This window comes from Diuraphis noxia, unplaced genomic scaffold (genome assembly GCF_037042655.1).
Source record: "Diuraphis noxia isolate RWA-SAM2 unplaced genomic scaffold, SU_Dnox_SAM2 contig0001, whole genome shotgun sequence".
NCBI lineage: Eukaryota > Metazoa > Arthropoda > Insecta > Hemiptera > Aphididae > Diuraphis > Diuraphis noxia.
This window is the reverse complement of record NW_028301711.1, coordinates 28,370,663-28,389,239: the sequence shown is the minus strand read 5'-3', so window position 1 is coordinate 28,389,239 and position 18,577 is coordinate 28,370,663. Positions and strand designations below refer to the sequence as shown.

Sequence of the window (18,577 nt, the reverse complement as noted above, 5' to 3'; positions counted from 1 at the left end):
AATTACCATATTACATGTTAGCGTACTATGACGTAGAGCACGCGGTCTTTGTATAATACAATTTATGAATCCAATTTAATAAATAAAGGCTTAAGAACTTGGCTCGCATATTAACACATAAATATAATATGTATATATATCAACTGCATTTCCCATTCCAATTTTAATGGAATTAAATAAAATTAGATTTATGTGGATTCCATTTCATTTGTCACAGAATATAATTTACCAAACCAAACTAATATCTCCAAATTTTATGAGCCCCATTTATATTACAATAATATTATTATCCCTATGATATTGTTTTTTTCTGGATTAACTGCGTAGTTCCTACCTAGTCTTTATATATATACATACAAGCAACTTATAATAAATATCACCGTAAAAACCAAGCAGAGGTGTGTCACAAAAAAAAATGGCTCAGAAATATTATATTTTATATCCGATACAATGGCGCTTAATTATGTGCCAAAGTTTTAAACTATAGTAATGATTCTAAATATAATATGTGCATACCGTGCAAATATGATTTATTACGAACACGTCATCAAAAAGCTGTGCATTTATTTATGTCCATATCTTGTGTCTCTATCTGTAACACTCACTCTATCTCTAATATATAATACCGTTATTATTATTATGTATTTGCATTATTTATTACAGCTGGCCGTGACAGTGGACGAAGTGTACGGCGAACAAGGAAGTTCTGCGGGTGCGTTTACGTCCTTGACCCTAGGATACTTATATCTGGGTGGCAGTGAAAACACCGTTGCGTTACCTGGCACAAAAGCGAGTACAAACTTCGTGGGATGCATCCGAAAAGTAAAATATATGAATATTATAATATTTTATGGTAGTTTAACTTCACGTAATAATTATTGGTGGATAATAGGTAAACTCTGTTTATAATTTATGATTTATAACATTCGTTTCAAACTATATTTTATTGTTCAATTTTACTAATATTTTATTCGTTTATTCGTTAGGGTAGACTACTTTTCTCAATCTGTTTTTCGAGATTTTTTTTCCAAAAATTATTTTTCTTAATAACATTTTTCCAAAAATTTCTTTTACTTGGAATCATATTTCTCAATACAACACAGAAATGATTTATTACTAATTTCATGATGTAAAAGTACAATATCAAAATTAGGATGTATAAATAGTATTATAATTGGAAAAAAGCGGGTAAGTGGATGTCACTCTGTTGTACATTAGATTACAAAAAGGAAAGTTAATGCAGTAATGGATGTTATTAAATTTGAACTCAATGATATAATATCATTGTATACGAAAAACTATTCAAAATGGAGATAGTTTATCAGTCTAGGATATGTTATGCAATAGTAATTATATTGTTATTATTAAAAAATAAAAAATAAAATTGTTTTTTGTATGAAAGTTGATATTTTATACTTACTGATATCACAAACCATAAATATATATTATAATATTAACCAACTACCTTTATTTATTTATCATTCATGGTTTGTTTTTGTATCAATAATGTGCTATATTGGTCTTTACCATATTTATTGTATACTATTATAATTTATAGATAATTATATTATATAGTTCATAAATATTGCATTTCATAAGTATATTCATAGTTAAAGGACGGCACATTAGATATGCAAAATTGATACATTCATGTTAAAACATATTTTTGTGACCAACTGTTAGAATTTTTGTCTAAATTGTATTTAAATATAATTTACTAATTACATGACGTTTACGTTAAAAATATTACAAGGTCCTTACTTACTACAAAATTGACCTAAATTACTTAAAATATACATTAGAAAAATAATATTTCTTATTGCATTGTAATAAGAATATTACTAAGTGTAAACGATATGTTGCGTGTGAATAATTCACTACGGAGGCTTTTTAACGTTAGTCAGATAATTAGTAGGTAGTAGGTACCCGTCTAACAAAAAATCCAATGGTTTTAAATGATGGACTTTAGTTTAAAAATAAAAAATATTATAAATAAAAATTATTTGTTTATTTTGAATTATAATTTTTCATTAAATTGAACATTAAAAATTATTTAAGAAAATATCTACACTATTTGTTTGTAAAAAAGTAATTTTAAACTATAAAGACATAATAATATTTTCGATGCCCAGGATTAAATTCAACTATTTAAACCACCTTCAAGCCAAATTTATTTAAGATCTCGTTGCCAAAATAATTATTTTTAGTGTATTAATTTGCGATCTTTGCGGTGTTGTAACTTACTTTTATAGGTGGAGTATACATTCGATGGAGTAAATAAATACGATTTCTTGGAAATGGGAAAAACTGGCATTTCGACTATACAAGTATATGGCCGATTGCAATTTTCGTGCCAAGACTTTGGAATGGACGATCCTGTGTGCTTGTCTACGCCCCGATCATTCCTCGTAAGTAAAACTATTTTATTGATCTTAGAAAAGCAATATTACGCTAGTAATTTTTGATACACTGTAAAAACAATATCGAATACATATACATACGTCATACATATTCTTTTTATTAAAACAATATCATTGTTTATAAGATTCATATTTTTGTAGTCCAATGAAACCACATAATTCCTCATCATTAGCGTAATTAATGTTACCTTTAATAAAATGATTAATGACCTACATAAATCCATCCATTGTAATAATTATAATAGCATTATATTATAATGTAGGTACCTATCATATAATTTGCTTAAGAAATCTAATGATAAACATTTTTATATTTAAAATTTGTAAAAAAAAAATATATTACCATATCTATTATACACTTACCTATAATTAATAACTCTTGATTTAATTTATCTATTTAAACATATTGATACAATACAAAAATTCACCAAGAATTTTTACCCCTTTTTCCTTTAATAATGCAGTTATTCAAAATCTAATTTTTAGAATCTTTAAATAATATACTCCAAGAAAATATTTGAATGTAGCAATTATCATCATGATAATTTTCAAATTCTTGATATTTTTTTATACCACTATTTTTCCTGTGGTAATATAAACTTTTGTTTTTCAAATAAAAGCCCAAATTTTTAACTGTAAATTATTAAGCGGATGGATAATTCTTTTGATAATTTCAATGTATTAAAATCAAATTTCTAATGAGTAGTTATTGAGTTCTTTAACTTTGTGTTTTAAGGATAAAAGGTCCACGGTTTAAGTCTATGAGATATTTGATCTACGATGGACAATATTAGTCATCAATATTAATCTATCAACGTAAATAATTTATAAAAATGACCTAAGTATCATAAATACTAGTTCTAATAGAACGTGTATTTCATACATTTGTAAAACGATTTTTAAGGACTACTATCAATAGTACAGACATTTTTATAACAAGGAAACTACTCATTCGAATTTTTTATTAGGTACATCAAAATTTTTAAAAGCATTATCTACTAAATAATTTACACTAAAAAAGGGGAAGGGGGTCTCATTTGAAAAAACAGAAGTTACAGCACTCCTTAAATACTGCAAAAAATCTCAAAAATTTAAAAGTATGGTCTTTGAGCATATTTGAAAATTCCAAAAATTAGAATTAGAATAAATTTATTGTTAAAGAAGAAAATGATGATGAACATGCGTAATGTTTAGGTACTCTGTATATAAATATATTATATGGTTTTGATTGTTTTAATTTATAATAACGATGTTGGTGAAAAATACAAAACTTATTTTTGAATATTTAATTTTTATAATATATCTTTTTATTTTATAACATAAATTATTGTTATCTTTTGGATACTGAACGCTCACGAGTTAGTAGTTACACCACAGTAAAATAAAGATAGATTAATTCTTTAGTGTCAGTTAAATGTGATTTATTATTTAAATTTAGATTTATAAAAAAAATAAAATACTCTTACTATATTATATTGATTGCTTTAAGAGTTATTATTCCAGATTCTCTTCCCCATTCCGTATTCCTTTCAGCCGCTGTAATTATTCAACTAATCACCATGTTGTCCGTATGAAGAAACTGGCCAATGAAGGCTCACAATTCCTTAGTATTTAGTGCAATTATTGTTTGTTAATTCTTAAATATTTGTAATCTATCTTGTTAATTATTTTTCAATACAGACAATGTAATTGGAGTCATCCTGTAGTTAATATAAATAAATATATAGGTATACTAGGTACTTAAATTAAACGATTTCGGTCGATATGAATTGAAAATAATAATAATATTGCAAAATCATATCACGAATTACACATATCATACAATGGACGCAATCATCTGTTTTATCATGCTCTTTATAATAATAACATTTTTATATTATGCATTACATTAAAATGGGTATAATGTATAGCACAGTAGATTTAATACATCGGTAGGTATACAACTATATAAGACGCTATGTCAAACACCACTATTATAGCACTGGTGTTGGCAGCTGTCACTAATTGTTTGGAAACTTTTGAAGTCTGTGTTCATTCATTATTGATTGAGGCAACGTTATTAAACAGCCATCTTTGTCACAGTCCACTTCACACATTTTTTATCCATTATCCTCCATTTTATCGTCTTTCTTGAAACTAATGAGAACTAAAGGTATTTCCAATACGTTATAAACGTTTTGTGCTATTCTTGAAATGGCAGTTTTTTTTTCTGTCTTTGTATTATGACTCAAAAATGTATCTAACCTATTGCAATAACACAAAAGAGCTATGTATTTCCTCTTAAATCTAATTCCAATAGCCTAACTAAAAAACCATAGGTAAAATGAAAAAAAAAATATAGAAATTAATTTATTGATATTAAATTCAATAAATTAATAAAGCAGATAGATACATTATAATTTATAAGCCACAGTTCAGTTCCTTAACGTTCTATCTATATTCTATCTTTAACTTGCTGAAGTAAAACTACAATTTTCGTATTTTGACAAATATCATTCTTGATTTCTAACCATACGTTTAGCTGCATTTATCTAAGTAATATGAAAGTAAATGTTGATACTGATCTACTAACCTAGATTTGCAAAGAAGATTAAACAATAAATTTAAGGTTAGAACAAAGAATAGAAATACAACAAATTATACCGTCAGTTATGTTTTAACCAAAAAATTATATATGCAACTACAAAATTAAGAAGAGCCATTGCATAAAAAATGCTACAAAACCCTACAAAAATAATGAATTTTCATCACAATAATTTGCCTATTATAATGTTTTACTACTTATGGTGAGTCAGTATCCTTAAAACAGTAATATTTACTAACTGGATCATTAAATTAATGAAATCGAATGCTACAATTAGTTTAAAGAACTCAATTTAATAATCGTCAATTTTAGAAATGTATTTATAAATGAATTAATTTCGCATCATATTAACCAATCAAATGAGCTGAAATAATTATCATTTATGCATTTTGCAAGATTATATACATTTTCAAAGACCCTGAGGTTATACAATAAGGACAATGTAACCTAATTTATGGTGAATAAAGGGTTATTTATTCTTCTACAAATCTTGTTTATTGCGTTAAAACCTAGGTTAAAATTTATGGACGTATAAAAAAACGAAATTTACTAAAAGTGATTCATTTTTTACGTTAAAATTTTAATAAAAAAAAAACCAATAACTATTATTATGAAGTACTTTACGTTATATTCCGCTTTATATCCTTGTCATAATGAAACAGTAAAATGTTTGAATGTTTTTGCAAACAAAAAGTAACTTCAAATATAACATCAATTATGTAAACAAAGAGAATAATAAATTAATAATAATGAATTGGAAAAATCCAATACTTCAGCTAGCATCAGTAAGTTTTTACATAAAATAATAGTGTATGATACATTTATATCTAAACAGGTCAAACAAGCCTAAATATTATTAAGTATTAATTATTAATTTACAGAATGTTGTAAATTTTCGTCATAATAAAATAAATAATTTTGTATTACATATAGAACTTTTGAAAATCCAATTCACTCGATTTTATTAGGTAGCTCCAGAACAGTAAAAAGTTGTATAAAATGTGTAAAAGTAGGTAATGAAATGTTTATTCCTATCGATGATAAGTACAAAACGGATATTTTTAAGAGCATATTTCGTGGTTTTCTAGGGCATATAAGTTCGTTCCTTAATGAAAGAGTTTTCAACTTAATAGCTCATGCAAGCCCCAAAAACTCATTAGTTATATTACGTGTACAAACTGATGCAGTTTTAATATTTTTGGACAGACAATGTTAACTGCCTTTATATTGCTAATAAATAGAAAAGGAGTAACATAATTTTCGGCTCATTTGAAGTATGTAGTTTTTCAGCCATAAAAGTAGTAAGGGTAATAACCCACGTTGTTGAAGCCTTATTTCTATCAAATAAAAAAATAAGTAGACATAATTGATGCAAATATAGAGGTTAAATATACATTGCAAATTTTCCATAACATATTATTCGATATTTTATTAAATAAAACCGTTGGAAGAGGGGGAGGAGATACTGTACTATTTTAGTAAGAGATTTTAATCAATTGTGACCTGTTTTAGATAAACTTATTTGATCACAGAAAGTTCTGGTTTTGTTAGATTTTGATTTTTCAACCACTTTTGCATTATTTAAAGCTTTAAAAGTAAATTAACCTTTTAAATTGTAAACGGAATTATTATAGTTAATCGTTAAAAATACATTTAGGAACTTGAAATTTAGCACAATCGCATTAATTTTCTAACCTGGTTAAATATAACTCAGAAATACAGTTTTAAAACGTCCTTTAAAATGTTTTATTAGTATTCTCAAAATCTCAAGAATTTAATTGGATATAATAAAATAAATACATAATATACAATCCACCAAATCATTTAAATGACTGTTTAAAAATGCTTAGTTCGATTTCATCACTTAGTTTGGATTATTTAGTACATGTTAAATATTGGTATAATATTTTAAATTCTTCAGAATGGTAAATAGTAATTACAAATATACAAGACGTTTAAGATGAATGTAATTATGAATTTATGATTTATTTCTGCCTCATTATTTGGGAGAAATATTAGCTGTCATATTACTTAAGTGTGAACACACGAGACAGTAATAATGCATTACCTAGTGTACCGGTTTCCTTCGACACACAACAGCTCTATTTGATAATATTACCCTACCCGGTAATCTTAGCATCGCCGGGAGTTTACCAATTGTGCTTAAAATGACCTTTTAATATACCAATTGCGCTCGGTCATTTTTGGGTCGATATACCAATTGCGCTCTGTCTTTTTTGGATCGATATACTAATTGCACTCAGTTGTTTTCAGGGATTACAATATTATTCTATACACCTAGTATATAAAAATACTTTTATAAAAATATGAATTATATATAGATTTTTTCAACTTTTCTAACTTTTTCCGTCGTGTAGTAACTTACTTACATACGCCCATGTAAAAATAAGGAACCTAAAATATAAGTAGCGCAATTGGTGTACTGACCTAAAATACAAATATTGTTTTAGGCGCAACTGGTCCATACCCACACCGCCCTCTAATATCAACACCGGGTATTTTCTGTAGATCTTGGGAGCAAGTATAATCACTTCAGTTTTCTAAAATATGCTATAAAAATAGGTAGATACATATAAATATATATACATTTCTATCGACGAAATACTTTCAAGTAAACTGTATTAATTATTGTTCAATTAAATGTTTTCATACGCGATTCATCAAACATAATATTATATATTAAGTATTAACGTTTTTAGAAAAGTCAACTGAAATTAGTATTAATATTAATGTTAATACATCATAAGCGTTAAGACATAAAATAATTAGGTAAAAAAAAATATGTAACTTAATATGCTGATTATAGAGAACCATAGGGGAAAACGCGAATTGGGTCCCGAGATATTTGATCCCTTAAAAATAACACGAGTTGGGTCCGCGGCTGCATCCGAGTTGGGTCCCAAATTTAAAATTGCTACACTAGTTGGGTCCCGAATTATTTTAGCTAAAACATTAGTTCTTAATATTTTTTGGTAATTACTACACTATACTAACATTTTCCTTCCCATTTTAACAGACTTAGGACTGTCTATAATTTATTTAGACCACAGGTATGGTTAAAAACCTAATCTAACATTTTTAATATTTTTTCACTTAGACCTATATAGCATTATGGCTATATTTATATTACATAATATGTATTTTTATACATGGTTTTTAACATTTTTAATATTTTTACCAACACAAAAGTGATTTATTTTTTATATAATTCTTCTAACTACTTTAATGGAAAAGAAACATAAAAAAAATACTGTAAAAACAATTTCAACCATACCTGTGGTATAAATTGATTATAGACAGTCCTAAGTCTGTTATAATGGGAAGGAAAATGTTAGTATAGTTACTTACCAAAAAATATCCAAGAACTAATGTTGTAGCTAAAATAATTCAGGACCCAACTAGTGTAGTAATTATAAAAATCGGGGACCGAACTAGTGTAGTACCTATTAAAATCCGGAACCGAACTAGTGTAGTACCTATAAAAATCCGGGACCCAAATAGTGTAGTACCTGCGATTCGCCCCCAGTACTCGGGACCCAACTCGGATGCGCCGGGATCCGCGGTATTATTTGATAATACTCGAATTGGGTCTTACTTTTATTGATCACTTAATTCTATTGTCCTAAAGCCTTAAATTGCACCCAAACAATTTGTTGAGAATTGTATTAATTCTGCAGAGCTTACTCTACATTCACAATTTGATGTAAATTACTTAAATAAAATGATAACGTCTAATTCTGTACCTTAAAGAAAATTATAACAGTATTTATATTTGGTATCAAATAATTTTAAATTATTATAATAAATAATAAGCTGGTAAGTGGTAACGCTCTGTGATAGTGATACATTAGATGTCTAAATAACCATTAGGTAATAAATCCTTGTAGGTATTATTTTTAATTATTTTTTGTTTATTTTTCAGTAAAAATGAATATGTTAAAAACAATTGAAAACAATTTAAAAAAATTAAAAATCATTTTTTTACTAATCCTACCCGAAATATATTTATTTAACTAAGAATTCGAATTCATTAAATTACCTAGTATTATTCTAAGTGAACGACTGATACTAAATTATTTGTTCGTGTAAAATAATTCGTGATATTTTATTTGCTTATGTGTGCGTGGCCGTGAATTTCACGAATTTTAGCATGTATTAGTTAGATATTAATGTTTAAATTTGCACGTTTTTCTGCTAAGTGGTAATAGTTACAGTGATGTGTTATTTTCGTAGTTAAAAAACAATTTAACCGGAAATAAAGATTTAAGTTGTTGTTATGAAAATAAAACTGTCAAAAATCGAAATATTTGACAAGCCAGTTGAAGACCATTAGCAAATCCTATGTAATTATTGTGCTTTTGTTCCATTTAATTTTTCAATAAATTCGACGTTCTACCGTTAGAGCACAATTCACCTGTCCTAAGACTTAACACCTAGAATGCAGATAAACCATTTGAATTGATCTCCAAATAATTACTGTTTATTTTTATGCTGTGTTAGTCGTTCTTGTGTACCTTCCTACTTGCAATAACGATATTTTACAAATAGCATAAACATAATAACGTATAATATGCTAAATTGTTACTACTAATATACAATTTATATTAACATCTCTAAGAAATGGTTATTAATTTGTATAGTATGTCATTCTACACGTGGGGAAATTAATGAACATATTTCATTTTGATTGATTTTTATGATTACTTCATGTTGCCTTGAATATAAAACAATGTATGAGTTTTGCGACTACACTCATTAAATGACTAAACTATATAACCTTACTTACCTAATTTTATTGCTAAATATATATAACAATATTAAGCTTCAATCAATTTTTATACAAAAATACTAAGAAATTAATTAGATAGTTTATCATCTATAAAAAAATATTTAGTTTGTACACAGATAAAAATTATTTAATCAAAAGATTACTGAATATATAATAATATGTATTCTATAAATTACAGGTAGGATGTCTATAGTTTTCTTGATTATTTAATTCATCTCATACCTGCATATAAAAATTTATTCAACTAAGTTCTTAGTTTACAGAAAAACAAATAATGCGAACAAAAAAATAATTGATCAATTTTCAATAAATATACTATATTGAAATAATGCGTAACAATATATAATGTATGAATCATAACTTTTCTAGAAACATAATACTATTAACTTACGTTTTAAAAAGTATAAATTGACATTGTTAACATTTTTGTTCAAGTAATTTCTAACGTATAATTCAAAATTAATTCCATTTATAATGCTATATGATATTATCTCGGTTACAACGATAAGTTGGGTATAATAATAATAACAATAAACAGTATACAATTACTTTCTGTCTACAAAAGCCTAAAATCGACTAGTGGTATTGAACTTGGGGAAAACTTTGTATCTCCAATTACGATTGTTTACATAAAGTTTGCTGATCACATCATTGTAAAGATCTTCAAATAATTATAACTGATAAGATGGACTAACTTTATTATGAAGATTAATAAAGATTAATAAAAATTAATCTCTTCTCAGTTCACTTTGGATCCGAGGTACCTAGTGGATTCACAGTAGATGATTCAAGATATTTATATGGTTGGTGATTTTAAATAAATATTGTTTTGTATATTATTTTTATTTTCATCTTGTTGGCTGTTTCTATTTCTTATCTACCTGATCTATCCGTATTCTTTATTTAGTTGAATTTCTTTTCATTCTTTTTAACTTTTGAAGATGTTATTACATTTAACATCACGTAGGTACGAAAATATTATATTAAGTCTTACAATCGTATGGATAAAAATATAATTTCCTGTTAAAATATTTCCCCTCTTTTTGACTTTCAGAAGTATTCAGCAGGAAGATATATTCATAAGACTGCACGATTTTGCAATTCAAAATGACTTTTACTTCATATGTTTTCACGTTCTTGTTTTTTTTTTTTTTATGAAGTCTAAAAATTTATAATACAAACACCGTAACACCGTTTATTTGATTTTAAAAAGTCAATGCATCAATATGTATATTACAGTGCATCAGATGATATTTAAAATAACTCATCGTTCTTGTTTTTAATATTTAATGATGCTATAGACAATTAATTAACTATTTGTAATATTATTATTTTTAATATAGTTCCAATAGAAAGTATAAATATCAATATAGATAACTAATATAGGTACACACTTGAGTACAATTTTTGAACATATTCTATAAAACAGAAATCTATTAAAAACTTCTCGCCTTATTTATTTATTTAACAACGATTCTTCAATTTTAATTTACTACGTTTGAGATTTAAATAATTAGTTAAACAAAATATGTAGTACAACAAATAAACAATAATTAGGCAAGTGAAACAAGTGGCTTGTATTATACTTGTGCCGTATTATTAAAGTATTGTTAATTGTTAAATTCTAAAATCTCGTTATAAAACAATATATATATGATTTTATAATTAAATATCTATTTAATTAAATAACATTATTAGGTAACTATATTTATAATGTTTACCTACTATATTAGTATTATAATTTATATTAGTATTCATACTATACTGTATACCATAATATATAGATAAATACGTGAATTACTGCACAAATTAAGTTATTTTGATTACTTATAAAAATCGATATAATATACTTAGAAATTGTTTAGGCTAATATATTATTTACATCATCGTCTTCGATACCTTAATATTTATGTTTTTTAGATGTTGCCTAATTGGGATGGAACGACTAGTGGTTCGATTTCAGTTAAGTTTCGTACCAACGAGCCAGATGGTCTTTTATTTTTCAGCAGAGGTCAAACTGAACATACCGTAAGTAAATATGAATATTTAATAATGTAATAATAGAAATATATATGCCTATTTAAAAATGATATATTTTAATACACTCTGTATATTATGTGTAAATATATTTATTTTTTATAAAAATCAATTAATTATCATGGTTGCTAAAAATATGAATTGTAATCATCCGCATATAAATACAACTTGAACATAGGGTAAATACCTAAATAAATGTTTGTGATATCCACAGCTTTCAAAATATTTTGGCTCTTACTGTGCTATTTATAGATATTTTAAATTAACAACTTTTAATAGTTTATTTTCAGTTAATGTTATACATTAAATTAATCAACATTTTTTTTGTGAGTAATAAAGCTTAACAAACAAATGTTCTAATATTAGGTTCTCTGTAAGTTATTATAGCTACTACAACTAAAATATCAAAAATACATACCTATAGGCTATAGTCACAATTTTATTTTTATCAGAGTTTAAGTTCAAATAATTTGGAAAATCTATTAATATTCACAAACATTCACAAAGTTATACATTTTTACACCCTAGAATAGACAATTTAATTTAAATTCCCTCATATAATTATTTAACTTGCTATTATAATACAATTAAGATCAAATACATTTTTAGTTCAATTTTGTTAAACAAATCTGTATCAGTTGTCAGCAATCTTTTAAGCCAATTTTAGTTTTAAAGTTGTATTATATTAATGTCAGTGACGTATATAACTATAATAATACTTTATAAATTTGTAGCTTTTCATTTTGTAACTTTTTTTCTGAATAGTTACTAGAATTTTTTTGAAACCATAATTAGTATGAAAACTAATATAAAATGTATATTTTTATATTTAAGTGGTTTTTAATAAGTTTCTAAGTTGATAAAATATGAAAAAAGTTTTCAGACAAAATACTATACTAAGGTTAATAAAATAATAATACTAATATAAAAGTTATGGTTTGTATTAGTATTAGTTGTCTCTATCTTTTAAGAACACCATATTAAATCAATATACTAAAAATACATACTTATTGTGTGGTCACTAACTATAATACCTACATCATAATACAATGATAAGTTAATAACTTCCAATTTTTTTTAATTTATAGTATACATTCAAAAACATTGTGCTTCTTACGATATATTTCATTGTACGAAGTTGGTGATTTAAAATCTAATTTATTTATAGTCTGGTATTTATGCTGTTGAAATGGTTGACGGACGACTTTACGTTTATTTGGATTTGGGTGCTGGCGGCACTCGTGCTGAAGTTAGTTCAGAAAAGACTAAAGTCAACGACGGTCAATGGCATGAATTTTCGATATGGCGTAATGACAGAGATATACACTGCACCGTAGACGATTACTCTTCAGATTTCACGACAAATGGTAAGTTACATGTCACAGTATAAGATATTTAATTTACCATAGGTAGTATAAGCATTCACTTATTTATAACTTTAACTTAATCAGAAATTATAGAATTGTTCTCTGTTCATCAAAGAATTCATATTAATTGTTATTTATTCAATTGTAATCTATATAAAAAATAAATAAATAAATAAAACATGTTTAAAATAAAATAAATATTTATTATTATTACATGATACAGATATTTTAAATCATTTTTAAACCCCTTGTTATAAAAAAAATCCTTTTTTTGAATATGTATAATTAAATCTTAATTTAAGTAAGTTCAGTTAAACATTTCTGTTTAGGGTTTATACTCACTGGACACGAGGAACATACATATCATCTTTGCAGTGCAAAAACTCGTTTTAATCAATACTAATAAATATAATAAATAATTAAAATATGTATTATACACCTATAGGTATAAATTATCATTACTTATATTATGAATACTGATGAAATGAATATTACAATGAAGTCTTTTACATTATATAATATGTGATTAAACCATTGTCGATTTTGGTTTTTAGTTTTCCAAACTGTACCTACTATAGTATTTTTTTTGTAAATAAAATAAGAGTTTACTCCGCCATCGCTACTATATTCTTTCATATCGTGATGATTTAACGCAGCTGAGTATTAACACAACAACAAAATAAAATATATAATTATTTGTTTCGTTATACTTTTAATTAAAGACATTTTAATATAACGGTTTATATCTAGATTGCACGAAAAAACTTTTCCAATGTTTCTACCTAACCTTAAAAATTATCCGAAAATCATATCATTTAAATTGTACTTAGTTAGTTTTGTATTTGTGTTGTAATGGACATAACTCATATCGTGCTTTATTTATTTTTATTATAAAAAAAATAATTATTTATTATTATTATTTATTATTTATTATTTATTTATCGAACCTTTATCATTATGACTCACAATAATATATTTTGTCAATAATCCAACTAAACGCATCGTATTTGAAACACTTCTCAGTAATGATTAATTGCATTTTCAGGCGATTCTAATCAGTTACACCTACAGAACGGCATCATGTTAGGATTTGGTGGTCGGGCGGTGTATCATAAAAAGATACCGCCTGGTGTGTGGACACTGTCATTGGAAACGGGATTCGTTGGGTGCGTGCGTGACCTCGTCCTGGACGGTGTAGCAATCAATTTAGTCAGCTCGTCTTTAGAACAGGACCATGGTATTGTTTAATAAGTCAAAAAGGACAATTAACTACTGGTATTGTGAAAAAATAAATAATATGTTGAACGGACGTGATAAAACTAGTGTACCTATAATATTATAGTGTCAGTATTATAAGTTAGTGAGATTTCTTCGAAGTAAATATAAAAAGATAATCAGTGAACTATAAAACCAACCAAAATATTTCCAAAGAGACAATCGACAAATAATTTATTAACATTTGATGGCAAAACTGTTGTAGTGTTAAGACACCATTTTCAAATAGGAACTGTAGTTTAATATTTTACATAAATAAATCTAATATTCACGTGTAGATTTTAGAATACGATATTGTGATGCACATCAAAACTGTTCAATATATTATTTTTAATATATTTTAACTTTTCTAACTTTCTTAAACATTGAAAATTGTGTCAATAGTGTCCGTAACTCCACATTGCCCTGAATCTTCTAACAGTTGTAAATCAGACACCTGTTACAACGGAGGAATTTGTCATGAAGGCTGGAACCGCGTGATATGTGACTGTTCAAATACCGAGTACGCTGGTGCCACTTGCATGAAAGGTAAAGCTATATATTAAACCAATAATGCTTATTAATTATTATATTTACATTTGAGTTGGAGTCCAAATTACGAAATAGACGATAAAAGTTTGAAAATTGGTAGGTATTAAACATTTTACAAACTTATTGCAAAACATTATCTTATTATCCATTTATATATTGCTTGGTTTACCTAGATAATCCTCATCCTTCAAAGTTTAATGAATGAAACCACAGTCCATAACCCATAACAGCATTTTTTGATTAGTATAGTATTGGTTAATACTACCAAATTCCTAAAAGAAAATAATACCGTTAGATTCTAAATAACTTAAAATTGGTTTTTGATCGTTTAATTATAATATTACGTAATTCTTACAGTGTCTTATTTTTATTGGATCGTCCATTTAATTTTTTTTCTAATAATTATCTGTATACATATAGGAGACAACCTCTATTCACTCATCAATGGCTATACAAAACCATAGGGTCTAGAGACTTGAAATTTTGCACAAAGATTTCTTAAGAAATGTAAGGGCGCACTAGGAAAGAATTTTTCAAAATTCGACCTCTGAGGGGATAAAAGGGGTAAAAATTAATAAAATGATAAAAATCGCCAATCCTAAATCGTTAAATCTATGAGTATGAACTTTGGACAGTAGTTTTGTTTCATGGTGTAGACAACCAATAAAAAAAGATTTTTCAAAATTCAACCCTTACAAAGGATAAAAAGGGTTATAGAATATACTTTTAGTCCTGTATTTTATAATACTGTGTTAATAATCTTTTATGGAGATTGAGTTAGGGTAAATCCACGTAAATTTATCACGGGAAGCTTTGATAATAACTAGCTGGGTATAAATGACGAATTAACCAAAAATTTAAAATCATATAGAGTGGGTATTTTTAACGGGCAACGAAGTGCACGAGGATCAGCTAGTAAATTATAAAATAAACTATATTTCATATTACATTTTTTCAGTAAATTATATATTTATGTTTAAAAATAATCTAAGCATATTATACTAAAAATTTAAATAATTCATTAGTAAGATTCAATTTATTATCTCTATAGAATCATCAATGTACAGTTTTAACGGAACACAATACGTTCAAGCAATAATGCCAGAAAAGATGACAACTCAAGTTGAAGACATGCATTTTCGATTCAAAACAAATAGACCGTTGGCCATGTTAATGAAAACTTTCGACAGTTCATGGGATAGGCTAGAAATTGCATTGATAGTTGGAAAAATTAGATTAGCCTTAAAAATCGGTGACAAAGAAAAGGTATTAATCATTACTATTCATTACTATTTAACTTTAAAATTTTTATAAAGACTACCTGTTCACAAATACAACAAATACAAAACGTATCATTACATTTTAGTAATAATTTCTATAGAATACCTAGCAACGTAAAAAAAATTGTTTATTTATGATTAATGATTTCAAAAGTTTAAGCTGGAGTGCATTATTATTTTGAAATATTAATCAAATGTAAGACAAGATAATAAACCCATTCATTTTTCATTGTTTAGGTGGTTCTGTGTGGATCTCATTTAGATGATAACAACTGGCATTCTGTGCACTATATAAGAAGGGCACATGAAATCCGTTTGAAAGTGGACAATGTCACTGTTAAAAGTAATTACCTTACAACATTCAACGTAGTCTGAACAGTGATTTCTAAAACAATATTTTTTTTAAGATGATTCTGATATGGAAGATAAAATAACGCTCAGATGGCAAGGTCTATTAGTTGGTGGAACGCCTCCTAAGGATCCAGACGCATTAGCGAACCTCCCAAGCTTTATTGGTAGCATCCAACAGTTCATACTAAACAAAATTAATTATTTTGATCTAGCGAAAATTTCAACCAAAGGCTGTAAGTTTCTACTGACAATTTAGACAGAGTTTTGAGATTGAAGTTTTGGAGGAAGTAATCTTAATAGTATTTTTGTTTTTATTTCCAGTTTCGGAAGACTTACCAAAAGTACACATGACCTCCAAATATCAAAAACAAGAAAAACCACCTTCATTGGTGCACACGGTTACGTTCCTATCAAAGAATACGTTTATAGGATTACCGCCATTAAAAGCCTACTCTAGAATGGAAGTGTACTATCGATTTAAGACAAAGCACACATCCGGATTGTTTTTCTACAACGGTGGAAAACACAATGACTTTGCACTTGCTGAACTGATCAACGGCCATATACTTATCAACATTCGTTCAGGCACGCACGTGATTCGACTTAAAGACACTTCAAAGAACAGTTTCAGTGACAACTACTGGCATTCGGTTCACTTGTTACAAATATCGGCTACTATGTTTTGTCTACTTATTGACGATCAGGTAGCGTCAACTACAACAATCTCAAGACCACACAACATACAATTGAACGGAATGTTTTATGTTGGTAAGTTCGTTTTTTGTTAACTTTTTTCGGTATAGTATATTGAATAAATTTCCTATGTTCAAAATTGTAATTCAAAAAATAAACAATACTTTGGTAATATAATTCTTATAAGCAAATCACATTCTATATAATAGTATAATAATATCTGTTGACGATATTTATTTACGAACGGTGAAATCTATTTTATTTAAATTATAAAGAAGACATACATACGGTATATACATAAATATTGTATTAAATAGAATGCACATTTGTACATTTGACATTTGACATTTGTATTTAAAAATATAACGAATTTTTACAGGCGGCGTGCCTAAAGAATTGCATAAACGTCAGTCAAAGCACATACACTCGAGACACGGGTTTGAGGGGTGCATGTCTGGACTGGAATACAATGGTGAATCTCCGGACATGGTAGAAAATGCCACCATACCTAGCACACTCATCACCGTCGGTTGTGACGGTAAGTACATGGATTATCTACGCCAGAGTTAACCTTTTTTATATGGTGACTCATTATTAGATCCTCCTTTAACCGTAGACTTATAAATACAATTTTATGTACTATTATTTCACCGTAATAGGTGGATAGAACTAAAATTATATAATTTAATGTTTAACCTTAAAATACTTTGTAATGACCTATCAAAAGAATTTTGCTACCCAAAAACAATGTTTATTTTATTTCACTCCTAATAAATGTCATGGAAAAATATTTGGAGTCGAAAATAAATACGATACAAATAGTTCTATATATAATCTAATATATAAATATCTGGGATCTTTGGGGTGATGAGAATATTACACCCTTCTTTTCATCGCCTTAAATGATCATCACTTACCAAAACATGGGTTGGGAAACATTGGTGTATACACAATAGTTTTTCATAAATATGACATTTTATTTTATTTTTATTCAATATTGTTGTTTGACTCTTCAATTCTATGACTCAGGACTTAGCAAAATGTGCACGCAAGACATGTGTGATAATCACGGGACTTGCGTGGAACAATGGAATTCATATTCGTGCGATTGTGACATGACTGCATTCGTTGGACCTACTTGTTCTGAACGTAAGTAGAAATCAGATATTTAAAATATTGTTCAGACATAAGATTTTATTTTTAATTAGGATAGGTAATTGATTGCGGTT

General features: G+C 26.9%; 1 protein-coding gene across 1 annotated transcript in view; it reads left to right on the top strand.

Moving 5' to 3' along the window:
- The window catches only part of Nrx-1 (Neurexin 1), a 265,980-nt gene that overhangs the window by 221,203 nt on the left and 26,200 nt on the right, over positions 1–18,577 (top strand). The window contains exons 8-19 of the mRNA XM_089219748.1: positions 664–822; positions 2,253–2,408; positions 11,735–11,842; positions 13,020–13,218; positions 14,264–14,455; positions 14,878–15,021; positions 16,076–16,290; positions 16,542–16,647; positions 16,712–16,888; positions 16,977–17,423; positions 17,728–17,886; positions 18,378–18,497. Coding sequence (XP_089075874.1) covers positions 664–822; positions 2,253–2,408; positions 11,735–11,842; positions 13,020–13,218; positions 14,264–14,455; positions 14,878–15,021; positions 16,076–16,290; positions 16,542–16,647; positions 16,712–16,888; positions 16,977–17,423; positions 17,728–17,886; positions 18,378–18,497 — 2,182 coding nt within the window. The remainder of the gene's footprint in view (positions 1–663; positions 823–2,252; positions 2,409–11,734; positions 11,843–13,019; positions 13,219–14,263; positions 14,456–14,877; positions 15,022–16,075; positions 16,291–16,541; positions 16,648–16,711; positions 16,889–16,976; positions 17,424–17,727; positions 17,887–18,377; positions 18,498–18,577) is intronic.